The sequence below is a fragment of the Empidonax traillii genome, unplaced genomic scaffold (genome assembly GCF_003031625.1).
Source record: "Empidonax traillii isolate 1590-97213 ecotype Southwest subspecies unplaced genomic scaffold, ASM303162v1 scaffold13:size3042203, whole genome shotgun sequence".
NCBI lineage: Eukaryota > Metazoa > Chordata > Aves > Passeriformes > Tyrannidae > Empidonax > Empidonax traillii.
Window position 1 is genome coordinate 2,620,116 of NW_020955206.1, and position 17,230 is coordinate 2,637,345.

At 40.4% G+C, this 17,230-nt stretch overlaps 1 protein-coding gene across 2 annotated transcripts in view; it reads right to left on the reverse strand.

The window, feature by feature from the left end:
* CDH13 (cadherin 13) overlaps window positions 1-17,230 on the reverse strand; it is a 423,595-nt gene that overhangs the window by 220,156 nt on the left and 186,209 nt on the right. For both annotated transcript variants that reach the window (XM_027890905.1, XM_027890897.1), the window contains exon 5: window positions 1,199-1,351. In XM_027890905.1, the coding sequence (XP_027746706.1) occupies window positions 1,199-1,351 (153 nt within the window). The remainder of the gene's footprint in view (window positions 1-1,198; window positions 1,352-17,230) is intronic.

Consider the following 17,230-nt stretch of genomic DNA (forward strand, 5'->3'; position numbering starts at 1 on the left):
GGATTCGGAGACAGGGTAGTCAAGCTGAGGGTTCTCCTGCACAACTTCTCCACTCTGGTTTTCCAGCAAAAAAATATTCAAGGTTTGTAGCAAACACATTAAAGTGGGAAGCTACTGATAAAATAAGAAACAGCTGGTAAATGAAGACGAGGAACAGTGTTAAAAAGAGAAACTGCAATGTTTTCCCTGCAGAAGGACGTCAGCATCTCCCATAAACCCTGTGTGAGTGGTTAACATACATTTCACTGCAGACCCACTGAAGAAGTAGATGTTTAAGTGTTGAAAACCAACATATGGTAAATTTTAGCAGTGCTGTTTGAGGAAGGATGACTAGTCATCTGACTGGCACACTCTCCCAAAGGAGGAGGGACACAGCACTGGAAGTACGAGTATTGATCACTGCTCAGCAGCAGACAACAGAGGTCAGGGCTGTCCCCAGAGCCAGTGCCCCACCAGGTGCTTCCTGCTGCCAGAGGGTTTGCAGATCAGTCCCCCAGCCTGTGACACAATTCCATCTGGAATTCGGCTGCCCCTCTCCAGGCAGGTGGCCAGACATAGTTCATCTGACTGCACATTTCCAGAGCAGGATAGAGAACATGAACGGGCAGATCCTCTGTGCACAGGATGCATTTCAGGGCATTGTGGAGCAGTAATTTTGCAGATCTCAGAACTCATTTGTTAGAGATTCAGTGGGGAGAAACACAGGATTTATTGACAAGGAAAGGAATCTTTGCAGGCGATATACATCTGAGAGAAATCTGCTAACATTTTGATATTGTCAGCATCTCCTTTATCTCTAATAAAGACATCCATTACCAAAAGTGGAGTTCCACAGTACATTCCATTGACTGTTTGACAATAATAAAGTATAACCCTGCAGTACCACAGTGGCAACTTCCCCAAAAGATCTCCTTTTGTCCAAACAAAATTTTGCCTTCACAAATCAAACACACCCCCAACGTTCAGACAGCATTTCTACTGAAGATAAATGGCAGAAGTTCCATTCAGAAAGCAGAGGAGGGTTTCAGCTGCATGTAAAAATAAACACATTTACCATTTCCAGAGGACAAATGGAAATTTTATAGCACAGGGGCTGCAATTCAGTCCTCAATTTAACTGCACATCTTTCAAGAGCAAACACACCAAAAATACACACCAGCAACAGGGAGGCAGAGACGTTCCTGCTGTGAGTACTCACCTCGTAATTGGCAATGGCTTCTCTGTCAAGGGTTCGGGTCACAGACACATCCCCAGTGACCTCATTGATCCTAAAAATCCCTCTCGGGTCTTGATCCACTCCCTTCCCAGAGAGTCGAAACTTTGCTCCCTCAGTCCCTTCACTCCTGATGACCTGCGTGGCAGAAAACAAGTGACAGGCCATATTAGCAGCTTTTAAAATCATTCTGAAGCCATTCAGCCTTTTACCTAATGCTGAGGTGTATTCCCTGCCAATAAAATGTAATATAAAGTAGGATTTCAGTCATGCAGATCTTGTGCTAAATCCTGGAAAAGCTGCTCGTGTCCTTAACCAGTTCCTATGTTGTATTTACTGTCTTCTATTTAACTACCTGAAGTTTCTACTCTTCCATCACTACTGTGATCACTCTCTCTCTAGAATTTAACGTTTCATTTAATGCCATTTTTTTAGTTAAATTGATAAAACTGCACAAATGTACAAAAAAAAAAAAAAAAGGAAAATAAAAGACAGAAAAGAGACATTTGTACTGGTTGTCATGGAACACACTTATTTCACAACAACCTTCTTCACACCAGAGAATCATCACACAAGGTTTCCCAACTAGTCCATCCTTTTTATGAGCCATTGTGAAGTCACTACAAACCAGACTATTTTCAAGTTGCTTTTATCCCCCCCTCCTCTATTAGCTTTTACACTCCTCCTGTCCCAAGATTTTAAATTAAGGGGAAAATATCTGAGTATCCTGCCCAGAACTGTGCTTAGTCACACAGCTGGAATTAGTCCATTCCCAAATTTGTACATATAGGTATACACACAAATAACTCCTTGTCACTCTCACCTTATTTCCCACAAGAAAGAAATCCCTAAAAATCCAATTTCAAGTCACTCTCACATTAGTGACAGTAGCATTTACAAGCTTACAGAGTTACACAGTGTTGGTTATAAGCTACATGATTTGCAAATTTGTATTTGTGCATCAGAATCTGAAGGATTTTCAATTAATTTTGGCCCTTTAAGGCTGACTGTTTTGCCAAATCGTTCCTTCCCGCTGCTGTTCCATGTTCTTTTGTTTCCAGCAATTTCAGACCACTAATATTTCTGCAGAAACATTAAGTCAAAAATTTATATGCTGGTCTGGATCACAGCTCAGGAAAAGGAAAGGGAAAAAGTCGCCTTAGAAATCTGGACCTGCTCCAATTTGGAGATAATAAATATGCAGGTTGTTTAATAATGTCCCTGAGGAAATAAATGTTTGCTGCCCTATTGCTGGGGGTTCAGCAACACTGGTTTGCAGATTACTGGCCAGTGAGATTTTGACTTAACTCCATAATCATTATTCCTTTATTTTAATTGAGAAAAAAATTGCCACAAGTTACGAAGTAGGAAATCAGCATTTTCAGAGATAAAGTTTCCATTCACAAACCCTTTGGGGATGGGAGAAATTTCAAAGTAAAAACCTGTTTCACTTTTTTTTTTTTTTTTTTTTTTTAATTCCTCCTTCCAACGCTCAGAAACTCTAAAGGAAGAAAATTTTGGGGGCATTTTTTGAGTACGTGATGCCAAAACAACACTGCAGGTGACAAAAGGGCGAAGTCACTTTTGTGATTTCTGGTTTTGTGATGAGATTGAAACTTAATGGCTCCTACTGAAAAGTTACCTGCTGGTCAGTCTGGTATTTTTTACATAAAGCCTAAAAACATTTGTGGTTTTTTTTTTTTTAAGCTCAAGATTTTGCAATGTCGTGATAATTGCTCATTTTTTTAGGAAAAAGAGGAATTGATCATTTTTCTGCCCTGATGTCTGAGATTTATTCCGAGCCAAGTGCACCTTCCCATCCAGTATAAGAAAAGTGGTTTGAAAGGTCTGAAATCAGCCCCAGGCCAGCACAAAAATCTAACTCAGAGATGTTTCCACTACAGCCATTTCCACCAGAGCCATCAAATATTGCCTCTTTATGACAAATTTAAGATGCAGTATGGGCACAATGCCCCAGCTCTAACAAGCCACAGAAATAAAGCAGAACAAATGTTGAGCACTGCAAGGGAATTTATCAAAAATCTGCCAGATGGAAAGGCAGAAGTAGAATAAGAAAGAATAAGAATAAGAAGGAATAAGAACGGTCCCTGAAAACCTGACTGGAAGGAAAATTTCATCTAGCAAAGATCTTAACCTTGAAGTGGATCGCAAGACATCCCAACGTGGTACCTGAAAGATTTGTACTCCTTGGAGCTCTGACATATCCCATATCTCAAACCCCACTGGGGCAGCATCTCTAATGTGCGGGAACAACAAAGTTTTTCTGGATGTGCCCACTCAGCTTTTTTTAAAGCTTCAGGGATCTGTCACGTTCAGGGTGCAACTCTGAGCAGACCTTTATCTTTTATCTGTGTCTCAGAGACGTCTGTGCATCCAGTTATTGCACAGCACCTCGTGCTTGATCTTGCCGCACAGCCCAGGAGCTGCTCCGTGTGCCACGGCACCGCTGTCATCATCTCACTGAGTAATTTTTGGATTCTTAAAACCGCTTAATTAGCCACGAGAGGGAGCTGCAAACTCCCAGGAATGCAGGGGAGAACATTAACATCTCCTAATTAAGATGCTTACATAATGGCTCCATAGTTCAAAGAAAGTGCATTTCCCAGTTCGCACCAAGCTCAGCACAATGAAAAGTTTAATAAAAATCAGGCTTAATTTGCCATATGGTTTGGTGCTTCAACAAGAGCAGAGACGAAAACAGGAGGATTGTCTGACGTCTCCTCTGGCAAGACTGATACTCTGAACGCTGGTATATAAACACAACACTGCTCACAGGAAAATTTCCTGGTTCACAACGCATTTGCAGAACAATGCTCCCTCCCCCCATTTCCTGGCTGAGGTGGAACAAGGGCAGATTATCACTGCTGGAATGTTTACACCAACGAAATCCCCCAGTTCCAACTACCTGAAGCCCTGACAGAAACAGTTATTTAAGTCTTTTTTTTTTTTTCTTCACAGCTTGAGGAACTTCAGTGCAGATTCTAAAACTGGAAATGTCTGCGCCACACAACGGTGGCTACGGGTTGCATGTTAAGACTCTTCATTCTTAGGGATGATCAGGAAGGCAGCACCAGGCCCTGTCCCCCACCCACAGAGATTATGGAGAAGGCAGTCACACCCTGTTCAGGTTTCTACTTTCTACCTGTTACATTTTCCCCTGTTTTGATCTCACAGTTCAGAACAGCCTTGACTTCGCATGGGCAGATGGCACAGACAGAATCGATGCCAGCTGAGCATCCCACGATAATAGACTGTTGAAAGCCATTTCCTCACCCAGGACCCAAGGGACAGCCCTAGATGTAGGCTCAGGTGCCACTCACTTCCCCACATTCTTCCCCTCTCGAGGTTATGTCAGAGAACAAATGTCCCAGGAACTGAAATGATCCACACCAGCCTTGTCAGGGCCACAGATATAACACTGTGACAGACCAGCATTTCTATTTTCCAAAAAGGCAGAGGCTCTGTGATTCTGCTCAACTAAAAGACACTTTCAAGCAAACAGAGCATTTCGTAGCTGACAGGATCTGCTTTTTGCTGAACCATGGCCAAAACGTATTTCCCAAGTGCTATTTTTCAGCTGACATTATGTATCCCTTGCAGCTAAACTCATTTCTGCAGTGTGATCCCCCTGTTGTTATGGGTTTATCACAGAAGTAAATCAGTGCTCTCAAGAGAGGAAGAGCAATGGAAGTACAAAAAACCCACACGGCCCCCAGAGAGAGAATTCACAGTTCTGCAACCCCAGCAAATCTGTCCTAAACAGCACCATCCTTCTTCACCAGCTTCATTCTTTAAAAAGCGTTTGCCTCAACCACTTCCACAATTTCTTAGTTCTTGGCACCAGGTGAACTGGAGATGCATCATATTAGTTTCACATTTTAATTAGAAAACAAATCCCACCGTCAGACAGGAATATTTGGTTCACATCCCAGGTTCTTTTCATTCCAGAGTGTTACAGTATCTCACTGGTGTGTGTGGGGGGGGTTATTATTGTTTTATGTAGGGTTGTTTGGTTTTGGTGTTTCCCACTTCCCCATGCCTCCTAGGAAGCAAATTTATTCATGGAATATTTAAAGATGAACTATTTTTTTCCTTTAATCACTGTGTTTCACAAGAGCAAAACAATGGTTTAGGCCCACTGTTCAGATATTGTATAAATATTTAAACAGACACTTCCTGTCCTGCCATACTGAAAATCACTTTTTACAGTCAGAGGCTCCATCTGCTCCACACTGACTCAAATACTCTTTCAACCAAAACAAATGCAAAAATACTCCCATCGTTCCTCAAAAGCATCAACCGACAGGAACTGCTTCAGTGCTGAAAGCTGAACAGGGCTAGAAAGGAATTCATATGATTTGCTGAATTCATTATCAAGAAAAATGATTACCTCTATCTCCATTAATTAAATCTGACCTTTGCTTTCTCTCTGATTAGAATTTTCTCCAGATTCACCCCATGTACAGGTGATGGCCAAGAAAATCCAGGTGATTTATTCTCATCGTGGTAGCAGAAATTATGAAGCTTCTCTAAGCAACTCTGTCCTTTGCTCGTGGTAATTAGGGACAAACCCAACACTCTGTACATGACAGGACACCTTTCAGGTGACACTTTTTCATGTTCACAAACGTGAACAGCCTGGCTATCACCTACATCATATCATCAACCAAAACACATTCAGGATGTCACCAACAACAACAGCGAAGCTGATGGAGACAAGAAGGAACAATATTTCCAAAATTCAAGTAAAGGGCAGAACAAAACTTCAGCAATTCAAGGTGTTCATGTACTACAACAGCATAGGCAATGTCAGAGCCTTAAATTTCATTTTATATGGACAACAGACCTAACTCAGCAAAGAAAGCCATAATTCGGGTTTTCTCGATTTTTGAGGTCTATTTTCTATCTCAGATCCTCAAGACTTAGTTTTAGCATCTTAACTATGAGCTTTGTCATGCAAAACATTTCAGGAAGTGTCAAATTTAGGCCCAACCATGTGAGAAACAAAGCACACAGCCTTAGCATATTTTTGATGCAGGTTTCCAGGACTGATTGGGGGCTGAAAATGGCACAAACTAGACAAAACTGCAGGAATTCTTATCAGGTGTCACCTTCAGAACTTTCCACGCACAAAGGAAATAGAACTTCCTCTGCTTGGAAAGCAGGGGGGTTTATTGGAGTATTTTGTTGGACTTGGGCTCTGCATCCTATCAAAGGTACCATACCAACTACTGCTTCATTACACCAGTGCAAATATAACATTTTACTGACTGAAACCGACTGTGAGCGTGAAACTGGCCCAGGTTAACAAATTCCACTTAGACAAACATTTCAACAACATACCTTAATGTAGGAAAATGACACAACGTATCAAAACCCGGCGAAGGGGTTGCATTTGTAAAGTCCTTTTAGAATAATCAACACAAACTGGATATTTGATATTCAACCAAAAAAACTATCTACTCAACGTAATTATGCATAAATGTTTACAAAATCCAGCTCCACTTGGTCGTGGGACGAGCAGGTGTTCGAGTGGAACAAACTGGATTTCTGCACCTTCGGTCCGAGGTCCATCACTGCAGCCGAACACAGAGGCAACAATTCCCCCCGAGGAGGAAGTTGCAGGGATTTAATTTTGGGATTTAACCAATATAAAGAGCTAACAGAGAGCATTTGCTCCTAGATGGGAGCAAAGGAATTCAATGGGCACATCAAGATGTGCATTATCTCTGGAAGCAGGTAATTTCTCAGCTTCCTTTGACTCTTGATTTATAAAGCGCAAGGAGATTCATTACCAATAATTTTCACTTCTCTCGTTCCTAATAGTCTGTTTCAAATGTATTTCTGCAGGCTCAGGGTTCTGGACAAAACAATATCTTCCTACTGATGGCACAGAGGGCACAGTTTTTTGTGATCTCAAAGGAAAAGGACCTGGAAGTGTTGCTTGTCACAGGAGGTCTTGTTATTTCACTGGCTAATTTGGCCATTTAATCACCATATTTTAATTACCACTTCAGTTACTACCTAGAAAACCCTATTAATTGAAGGAATTCAAGGACCACTGTCTTCTGAGTGACAGCCAGATGGAGTAGCTCAAACGCTGTGCTTAGTTAGAAAAAATCTGACTGTGATTGACAATATTAAATGAAGAAGAACTCCAAAGATCCCCTTAAAAAACAAACAAACAAATGGATTATTTGGGTTTATAGAGGTGCTTTCCTGCAAACCTATCACTGATCTGAAAAGGCAGAAACGCAGAGACAACATTCCCACATTCAGTGGTGTGTAATTGCAGAGTTTCAGGACACAGGACGGAATACACAATGTGTTATTACCACTCATGGAGCGAAAGGTACAGGAGGTGGGAGAAAAGAGATCAGACCCAATTTACAGCACCTTTCCCCAGGTATTTCACTGCACTCTTTTTTGTGAATCAGATCAAAATCTTAATTTATTACTCAAGGCCACTGTTGCAGCAGTGTCTTCAGATCCATGCAAGCAGCAAAGGAAGAAATCAAGACCTGGATTAAGTGGGAACCTCCAGCTGGGCCGATTAATTGGAATTGCAGAATAAGACACTGAAGTTGCAGAGCCAACCTGAGGAGCTGAATAGGGGTAGGAAAGTGAGAAAAATGGAGCTGATGAGAATGATTCACCTAAAACCCCTCTTGAAAATTAAGGCTCGGTTTAATTTGAAGAAATTTTGGGGAAGGTTGTGTCTCTTTTTCTTTTGGATTTAACCGGCAACCTGCTGAGCCCTTGACTTTTGGAAACATTTTGCAATTAAAATTAACATAAAGAGGTAAGTGCTCCATCAAAAGCATTTAATTTTTTAATTGAAGATATTAAAAAAAAGAAATATCATGATGAAGGTGGGTTTTTTTTTTTTTTTGCTAAGTTTGGTTCCATTACATGAAGTCTATCTAATGCTTCTGGATACTTTAAGAACCTGCTTAGCACCCAATTCCCACTTGTAGCAAGCAACCCACAGATCTAATTATAGATTTTCCTCAGTCACTAGTTCCCTAGGAAACAAATCCATGGCTCATGTCTTGTGCATGGAAGGTCATAGCAGGAAGATAAATATTTTTCTGTGGGTAGAAACTTATCTAGAGGTCACAGGTCTGCATCTCAGCAGATGCTGGTGCTTCTGTCAGGGGCAGATGGCAACAACATCTGACATTCATCTGGGATATTTAAAACTTTAAACATTTTAATCTGATGAAGCACTTAATACCTCCATGAGTAACAACGCTCTGCGATGCCTTATGCTGAAAATAAAGGATTTTAACTTTGGTTCTCTAAACTCATTGGAGGTTTTAACAAAGGGTCCACCTCACTTCTCATCTAAAATGATTAACCATCAGATGTCAATTGGCAACAGCTGTAAGTAGCTACAACTTATTAAACATGATAGGTAGAAATGTAACAAAGTCACGAATGGTAAATACAATTTTCTCATATTGTCCCCTTAATTAACAATATGATCACAAACCAGATCAACAGTGTTACCTACACGCCTGTAACTGCAGCAGCCTTAGGGGGAAAAGGGAATAATTAATGTTACTCTACTGATGATTTAGTTCAAATTCATTGCTGGAGAAACAGACAAAATAGAACTCATTGGGAACTCAGATACATGTGAATACAGAACTCGAACAGGGGTGAATCAGACTGAGTTCAAGGGTGGCAGAGGGAAGCTTTGTCAGATTTTTCCTCTTCATTTATAACACAAAACCACTGTTCAGCTCTATCCTGACCCACCTGCAAGGATGGCTTAAAAGGTATAAAATTCGGGGCCGATCCTACCCACCCTCAGGATAATAGTCAGCCTGACTTCAGATCAAATGAAGAATTTCAGCGAAGTCAGAGTGCCTTTAATCTGTGGGAAAGGAGAAGGCAGCCTGTATTGTCAGCACATCTCAAGAAACACGCAGTGACTGATGACAACTGACCCCCAGGTCCTGACTCCAAGTCTTATTCCACTTATCCCCCTGGAAAGGGACCATCCAGACCCAAACTCACCACTAACACCTTAAACCTGGACCTCTTTGCTGTCTGGATCACTGGATGGGGACACAAATGGCTGTGAAAATACTTGTGGGGAAAGTTTTTGGCTCCCTACTTTGTTCTGTTAAATTTCCAGACCTACAAGAAAACTGTAATTCCGAAACCTGCAACAGGAATATCAACATTGAAAACCCAAATCCCCACGAATGCACTTTCAGGTTGACTTCCCACCTCTCTCTTCTCCTTCATTTACCACTTGGTGTTACTGTGGTACATTTTAAGGCTGGTTTTAGCAAACAGCTTCAGTTCAACAACTCAGGACACACTGTGACCATCCATCCTCAACTCCAAGTCTGTGAGTCAACAGAAAACCTCCTGTAATTTCTGTTTAATCAGGTCCCCTTTGCCTTGGCTCTGTTTGGAGATCTAACACAAAATCTACTTGGCAGTAACCAGGGATAATGTTATATACTCAAAAGAAAGTTTTAAGTACACCTTGAGAAATCTGACTGCTTCTGACTTGAAACAAAAGCAGTCCATGGTGATTCACTGATAGCATTAAAGCCTTTCTTTAACCTAAAAATAGGCAATTTGAAAAATATTACATTGAGCTGTTGTATTAGTAAGAAACCTATTCGAACTACCACTGAAAAGAAGTTTTAAAAACCACAAATGCAGCATCTCCCGGTCTGCTTTGTGCCTGGTTTGTGTAAAGCCAGTAGTCAGTCCATAAAGTCGAATAATTACTTAAATATATATATATATAAACAAAAAAAAGGGTGACTCTCTGATCCTGGTATTTTCACTGGAGGTTTTACCATGCATTTCATGGCAGGTTTATGTCTAACTAACAAGTTTCAGTGTAAGGATGCTGTATCTCCAGATACAACATGCTAAACACACAATAATTGGAGGGGTTGGTAGAGAGCCAGAAAACATGGAATATCTGTTCTTTCCAAGGTACTTGACCAAAAGCACAGAGTGTAGATTTAACACTATTGATAAGGTTCTAAAAGCCCTCAAGTGGATCAAGTGTAATCCCAAATGGCTTTTCCTGCTGGTGAGCACCAAGAACCTGTTCTGTGTAATCCACTGCAAACAGATCTTCCCCTCTCTGTGCCTTTCCAAGGCCTCTCTGCCACAAATTCACAGACAAGAAGATATTATTCATAGTTACTCACATCAAGATGGCTCAGTGTACCTAATTCTGAACTCGCCAAACTATTTAATTCAATTTTTGCAACAACACCAATTACCCAGATTTAATTTCTGCAGAAAACGGTCGCTCTGCTTTAGTGTGATAATTCATGTAGATTTTATAATTTCTTTCCTCAAAGGAGGAGAAGCTGAGCCATAAAATTTAACTGTGCAGAACATCTACATTCTCTGACTCAGCAAGCCCAAAGTTGTCTTTGTTCCAAGCTGAGGGTGTCTTTGTTTTAGTCTCTGTTCCTGTTGAGACAGATATTGGTATAAATATGTCTGCACTAACATATGCAAGTGTGTACAGAGATTGGTGTCTCCATCTACAGACACAGCCTGATGTGGGATTGAAATGAGATCAAGGATATCAGAAAGAATTTAACAACTGCTTGGTTTTAGCTCTAAGAGATTATAAATAACATAAATAACATTTACTGATATCTCTTTGAGAATAAATAACAAATAATCCGCAGAATGAGTGATAATGACTCTGCATTGAAAGTTTTCAATAATCCCTCTGATTAAGAAGCCTTATGCAAAAAATCAGCCAAACCTGTGTCTTCTTGACCATCACAAGCAAAAAATGCCAGGTGAGGCAGATTTTCAAAATATTTTCCCAGTTTTTGAAGTGCATGGCTAAATACAGATCTTTTCCTCAAGTTTCACTAAGCAACAAATAAACTTACTACCGTAATAACATGAAGCAATGATTGTCACAACCAGCAACAACCACTTCTGCAAAAGGCTCCAACAATAAAAAAAATTAAACCTGAAACCTCACAATTTGGTAAAAGCTGCAGTTATGGCTCCCTTAAAGGTTTTAACCCATATTTATTAGAGGGTTTAAAATGTAGATGCTCTTTTTTAAATATGAAACATTCCCCAAAGATTGAGAAGATCTTTATAGGAGGCTCCAGATTGAACCTATTAATACACTATCTGGGCTGCAGCAGCTTTATCTTCTCTAACTCTGACAAAATTAAATGCTTTCCAGTCACATAGGATTGCTTGCCAGAGCACTGCTCAATGTCAAAAAAAAAAATATATATATACTATTTAAAGCTAATAATAAGATTTTGTGAAAGTTTAAGCTTTTAAATTATTAAACTGTTACATACATAGGTTTGGTGGATAATGGCTGTGCGTCCTTTGTCTTGCAGAATGTAAATGGAGCTAATAGTGTGGAAAAGAAAAATCATTTTAACACTTTAGTTGAGATTGAAGGAAAAAAGAATAGAGACATTCAAGGAGCAAAAGTCTTCCCACTGAATAAAACAGGGCAAGAAAAGTGGGATATTTGTATAAATTATTTTAAATATTAGAAAGAAATTCCCTCTCTTGCAGCAACTCGTCTTCTAGAGGAACTTGGGCTGAGGAGGATCCGTTCCATCTACCAGAACAAGCCTAAGCAATTTTAAACCTGTCTTAAAAAAAGAGCTGCTCAGAGGGGTTTAGGAGGATTCTGTCACAGGCTGGTCCTGCCACTCTGAGACACATCAGGCCCTGAGGGGAGGAGCCTCATTGATCTGTGCCTGGTAATGTCTGGCACAGCAGGGCCTTGGAGGTGGATTCACATCAGGGGTTTATCGTGTTATGCCCAGCAAAGGTGCAATCTATCCCCTAATGATGGAATCAAAACAGAAACACAGCTCTCCAGGGCCATTTTAAGCTGGCAAAAGTATAAATATCCCAGCAGTACCTGCTCCAGCTGTGGAGCTTCAGTTGCCAACTCCAATCAGCCACAAAGAACAGCCACAGCTATTCTGGGCCTTGGTTTTTACACCCTGTTCCAAACCCAGCCCTGGGTTCACAGCCATAACAAGGCACTGGCTTGCAGATAATGAAGGGTAAAGAGGATGCACACCTAAAACCGAAAGCATCATATAATTTCCCGGCTCTTTCCACTTCATACAACCACTTCTTAGTGATAGTGACATTATTAAGTGATAATCTATAATCACTTAGGTGGGAATCCAAAACATACCCAGTTGTCATAGACATTCCTTTAACTCAGTGTCAACAAATAGCCCAATCCATACCCACCTGTTTATACAGATTATTAATCTACTTCCATTATTTAGAACAAATGGAAGAATTAACTGATATTTCTGATGTACACTCATTGCTGTCTCCTTCTATTTAACTGCAGCTACAGTCTGACTAAAACATCTAATGATAGCAAATATTAAGAAGGTTCCTTATAACACTGCACCTGTTTTAATTTTAATACATATTGATGTAGAAGCATTCATATTGCACTTACAGGCAAAAAGGATTGAACTTATCTAAAATATTAGTGAGTCTCACATGAAAATAGAGTTGAAATATTTGGAGATCCTCCCAATAATATGCTGACACCTATAAAGATGAAGGCACAGGAGTGCACCCATCCCCAGAAAGAATTCAGCAATAAACCTAAAATATATATGTTCCTCTCCTCTAATTGAAGGGAAATGCAGGTAAAACTGAAGCAATAATTATTGAGGCAAAAGAAACCTCTAGATTAACGAAGCAAGTTAGTTCTTCCGGGATCAGATTTTGTTGTTTAACTCTTACAAAAAGTTAAGGCAGCAGGCATGTGATCATAATTCTCAAATAGAAGGAAAAAAAAAGTAGTTAATGGTATTAGTAACTTTAAAATTAGTCAACAACACATCGTGGAGGTATAAAAATAATTTAACAAAGTCCACTAATGTTATTAATAATTAAAACCCCCTTAATATGTATGTTTCTATGGCTACACTCACGGTGTTTAGAATACAGAAAGCTCTTAAAACATTCCCAGGATTACCAGCTAATATGAAGAGCAGAGATCATTTTGGAATTGATGTTTGGAAAGAACAGTCAAGTCAATTCAACTGTGAATCATTCATTTCAATTTCTGCCAGAGAAATCAATAGGCAAGAAAACAGATCTCTCATCAATTAGGGCTGTTTTCTCCAGATCTGTCACTCTGGCCTGTCTGAGGAATTTCCAATTGGCAGCACAGTATATCAGTCTTGAACTAAATCTACAGGAAAAAAACATTAGGAGAAATTATATTAGAAAATTCAGTTGCTAAATTTAGCCCATCTGCAGCACCTTGGAGAGGAAGAGGTAGAACTTAAGCTTTGAATCACCCTGTTCAAGACCCCAAGTTCAAATGACCCCCCCAAGCCTCCAGAGGCAACTGCACAGTTTGCAAATGAGGACGATTGTACCAGAAAACTGTGTGTCTGTCTGCCCTGATTACAGGTGTGAACAGCAGAAAGGAACCAAATTGAAGTCCAGGAGCCCTTTAAAATACAAGACAGCACCTGTCTCCAAAAGAGGTCACCCAAAGACGAGGGACCTCTTTCTGTGCAGCTCTGGTAGCTACACAATATTCAGCAGCACCCAGAGCTTCCCCAGAGGCTTTTGGGGGGCTGTTCAAGGGATTGTACTCAGCAGAAGGTGAGTGGCTCCCATCAAACACACCGTCAAGCAGGAGGAAATGAGGCACCTCAATTCCTCTGAGAACGTGGGCCTTGGTAACTTAAATCTCACTGCTTTCAGGAATAGCTTTTTATTTCTACCATTGCCGATATGCTCTTGAAATGCAGAATGACTCTATAAATAATAAAGCAATATTTGAAGACAAATAATGAGTCAGACCTTCCTCCCCCCCCCCCTTCTCTCTGCTTTCCAGATACATTTGCATGATATAAATTGTATTGAGAAGAACAAGAACAAGCACTTGAGGTGCTTTGTGGGAATACAGAACTGCAAAGCAGCTATTTGTGCAGCCACCCTGAAACCTTCCTGCAGTTTGTTTCCTTCACAAAGAGCAATATAAAAACAACAAGCAACTCAAAGGTGAACCTTGCACAGCAAATTGCACAGGAATGGCCTGGGGTCAGTGCCAGGATACATCTGCTTTCTGCCTCTGATGGTGACCAGTCCCATCCTGCACCACCACCAGAGCCCAAACCATCAGGCAGAACAGCAAGAAGGACACCCTTTCCCTTTGGCCTCTACACCTTGTGACAGTTTCTGGAATATCACAATGCTTGACCAAAATTATCAGCAGGCTCAATCCGCGGGTGCTGTTAAATCGTCCTGCAACACTGTAATCTTTTCATTACTTGTCAAGCTCGCTTTGGATGATCTGCAAACTCTTGTCACCTCACTGTCTCCTTTGCCAGATAATTTCTGTTGTGTTAAACAGCACAAATCACTGTGAAGATCCTCGAAAATATCAGCTGGTAAAACCTTCCCTATGAAAATCTATTTCCACACTGATGTTTCAATCTCTTCTGGCCAAAGGATCTATTTCCTCTCGGTGGGGAAATCCAAGTTTCTCGGTTTATTGATTGGATTTATCCACACCTTTGACTTCTCCACAGATCTTTATACATTTATGAGATATGATTTGCCTTCAAAAGTTCCACATTGACGTTCACTTACAATCATTCGAAGGTTTCTCTATTCCAGTGACTGCTACATCTTGGCTTTGGCTGATCAACAGGTGCAGGAATGGGATTTAGGGGTCTGTTGGAATTCCTAATGCTTTCCAAGGCTTCCTAGGGTGCTTTGTTAACAGCATGGGGTGTGTGAGACACCCACATCCCAGTGCAAGTGGAGCCAAGGCCCGCAGGTAGTTCCATGGCACAGTCAGGAGCTGAGCAGTTCCTGGTTCGAGCTCTCTTCAAACTCGGTTTTCGCTATTTTATATTAATTTTTTTCTGTTTTGTTCTGACTCCATTCCCCTTGACACTTCATTTTGAGGTGCTCCTTCAGACTCCTGTTCCCCTCCTTCTCTGAGAACATCTGCAGAGTGGCACAGCCTCCCTTCAGGGAACATTGGTTTCCAAAAGACTTGAGAAAAAACTTTCACTGGTGGTAGTTTAGAGTTTACTCTTCCATTTTGACAGGACTTTCGCTTTACTAAAGGAGGTGGGGGATTTTGAAAAACCCTTTTTTGAACCTCCAGTGGAAACAAAACTGTTTGTATTGAGTTTGTGTTTTGTTTTGTTTTGTTTTGTTTTTAAGAATATAATTTATTAACTACTAGGATTCTCAAAAGAAACTAAATTAATAAAATTCAGTAATGGTACTATACAACCTTTTTTAAAGAAATAATCCATGTGTAATAAATTCTATTGATTCAAATTAATTTTCATGTTCCAGTGACCCTTAGCCAATTCAGCTTCACCCAAGAGCACAGTAATACCAGAGCTGATTCATTATGTTTTCCTATTTACACAATTTCATCCTGCTCTGTACTGTTCAATTCATTGTATGACACTCCTACAGATCCTCATATTTTTCCCCTTACATAATTAATGGTTTCCCCACTGCTTATGATTGATTTAACCACAGTTCCAACCCTACAAGGAACAGCTTCTCCAGTAACATTTGAGGGCTTCCTTGGCAAGTAGGAAAGGATCTGCTGAGGAAAGGCTGCTGTGCCAAACACCTGCTTCCTTAGCCTGATCTCCCCAAAAAAACACCACTCAAGTGGTGATGCTCCCTGATCCATTTTAAGCCTTTTGCCCAGTTCTAACCAAATTTGTCCAAAAACCATCCAAGACATGAAGTTCCTACAAGTTCAACACCACTTGTAGCAATGCAAGTGAAAAGACCCACTGGCACCTGCAGAGAAAGGAAGGAAGGGTTTCCATTTTGCATATCTACATCCATTTCCCAGGCAGGGCAGCTGGAGCTCCAGGATGTGCTCCCTCTTAGCCCTGTTGGAAATGTCAGGAAGTGGGAAATAACACCAGTGGTGCTGAGGGTGCTTTGGGATTATTCAGGGTCATCATGCTCGAGGTGTTATCACAGATAAGAGGACCTGGGTTTGTTGCAGGAAACTATTGTTTGTAGAAAAGGAGCTTTCATCACTTCAATTTTCATGAAAGTGCTTCTAATATATTGCAAATCAGGCTGGAACATGAATTTCTGTTAAACTAACGTTGCCCCTGAATTCAAGTTGCAGCCACACTCAGCTACATCCACACTTGCTTTTTATTTTATTATTTTTTTTAATATATTAAAACACATGTTATTGGATTATAGGGATCACTACTACTTTCAATTTGTGGACTTCATTGTTGCACAGATTTCTATTATCAAAACCCCTTCACAAGCTCAAGTGGAAATGTAAAGCTTAATAGCTTCGCCCATGTTTTGTAAAAAATGAAAAGAGAAACTTCTGAAGCAGCTTGAACCTGGATGAAAATCCTATTTTCCAAGTGTACTCAAAAAAAATTTCCCTAAAAACACAGTGAATGAAGTGTAACTTGATATGTACACGAGCAGCTTCATCCACACTTCCCTCCAGCATCCTTTCTTCCCCCCTCTACGATCTCCCAGGAATCTTTCCCATTTGAAGGAATCTCAGAGGTTAAAATGGAGAAAAAGCACCTACAAAGTCAACAGCATCAACCAAGGAGAGAGCACCTGAAGGTCTGGATGTGTGTGTGTGTGTAAGCCTGTCCTCGTTGGTATGTACATGTGGATATAAACCCAGTACAGAGGGCAGGATTCCTGCATTTATATTCCAAATATAGAAATCCCAGTACTTAGCACGACTCCATAACAGCCTCCAAAAACATAAAGAACATGGTGGTCAAACAAAAAAATCAATACTTTTGATAATTAAGTGACAGAACATTAAAAAGGAGGTTGATCCAAAAGCACAATTGTCTGAATTTTTCATTTGCCTTTTCTTAAGCGATGTTGCAGTAGCAGAAAGTGACTTTTCTCTTTGGGAGTGAATTTAAAGCAAGTAGATGGTCAAATTAGAGTCTTCTTTTCAAAAGA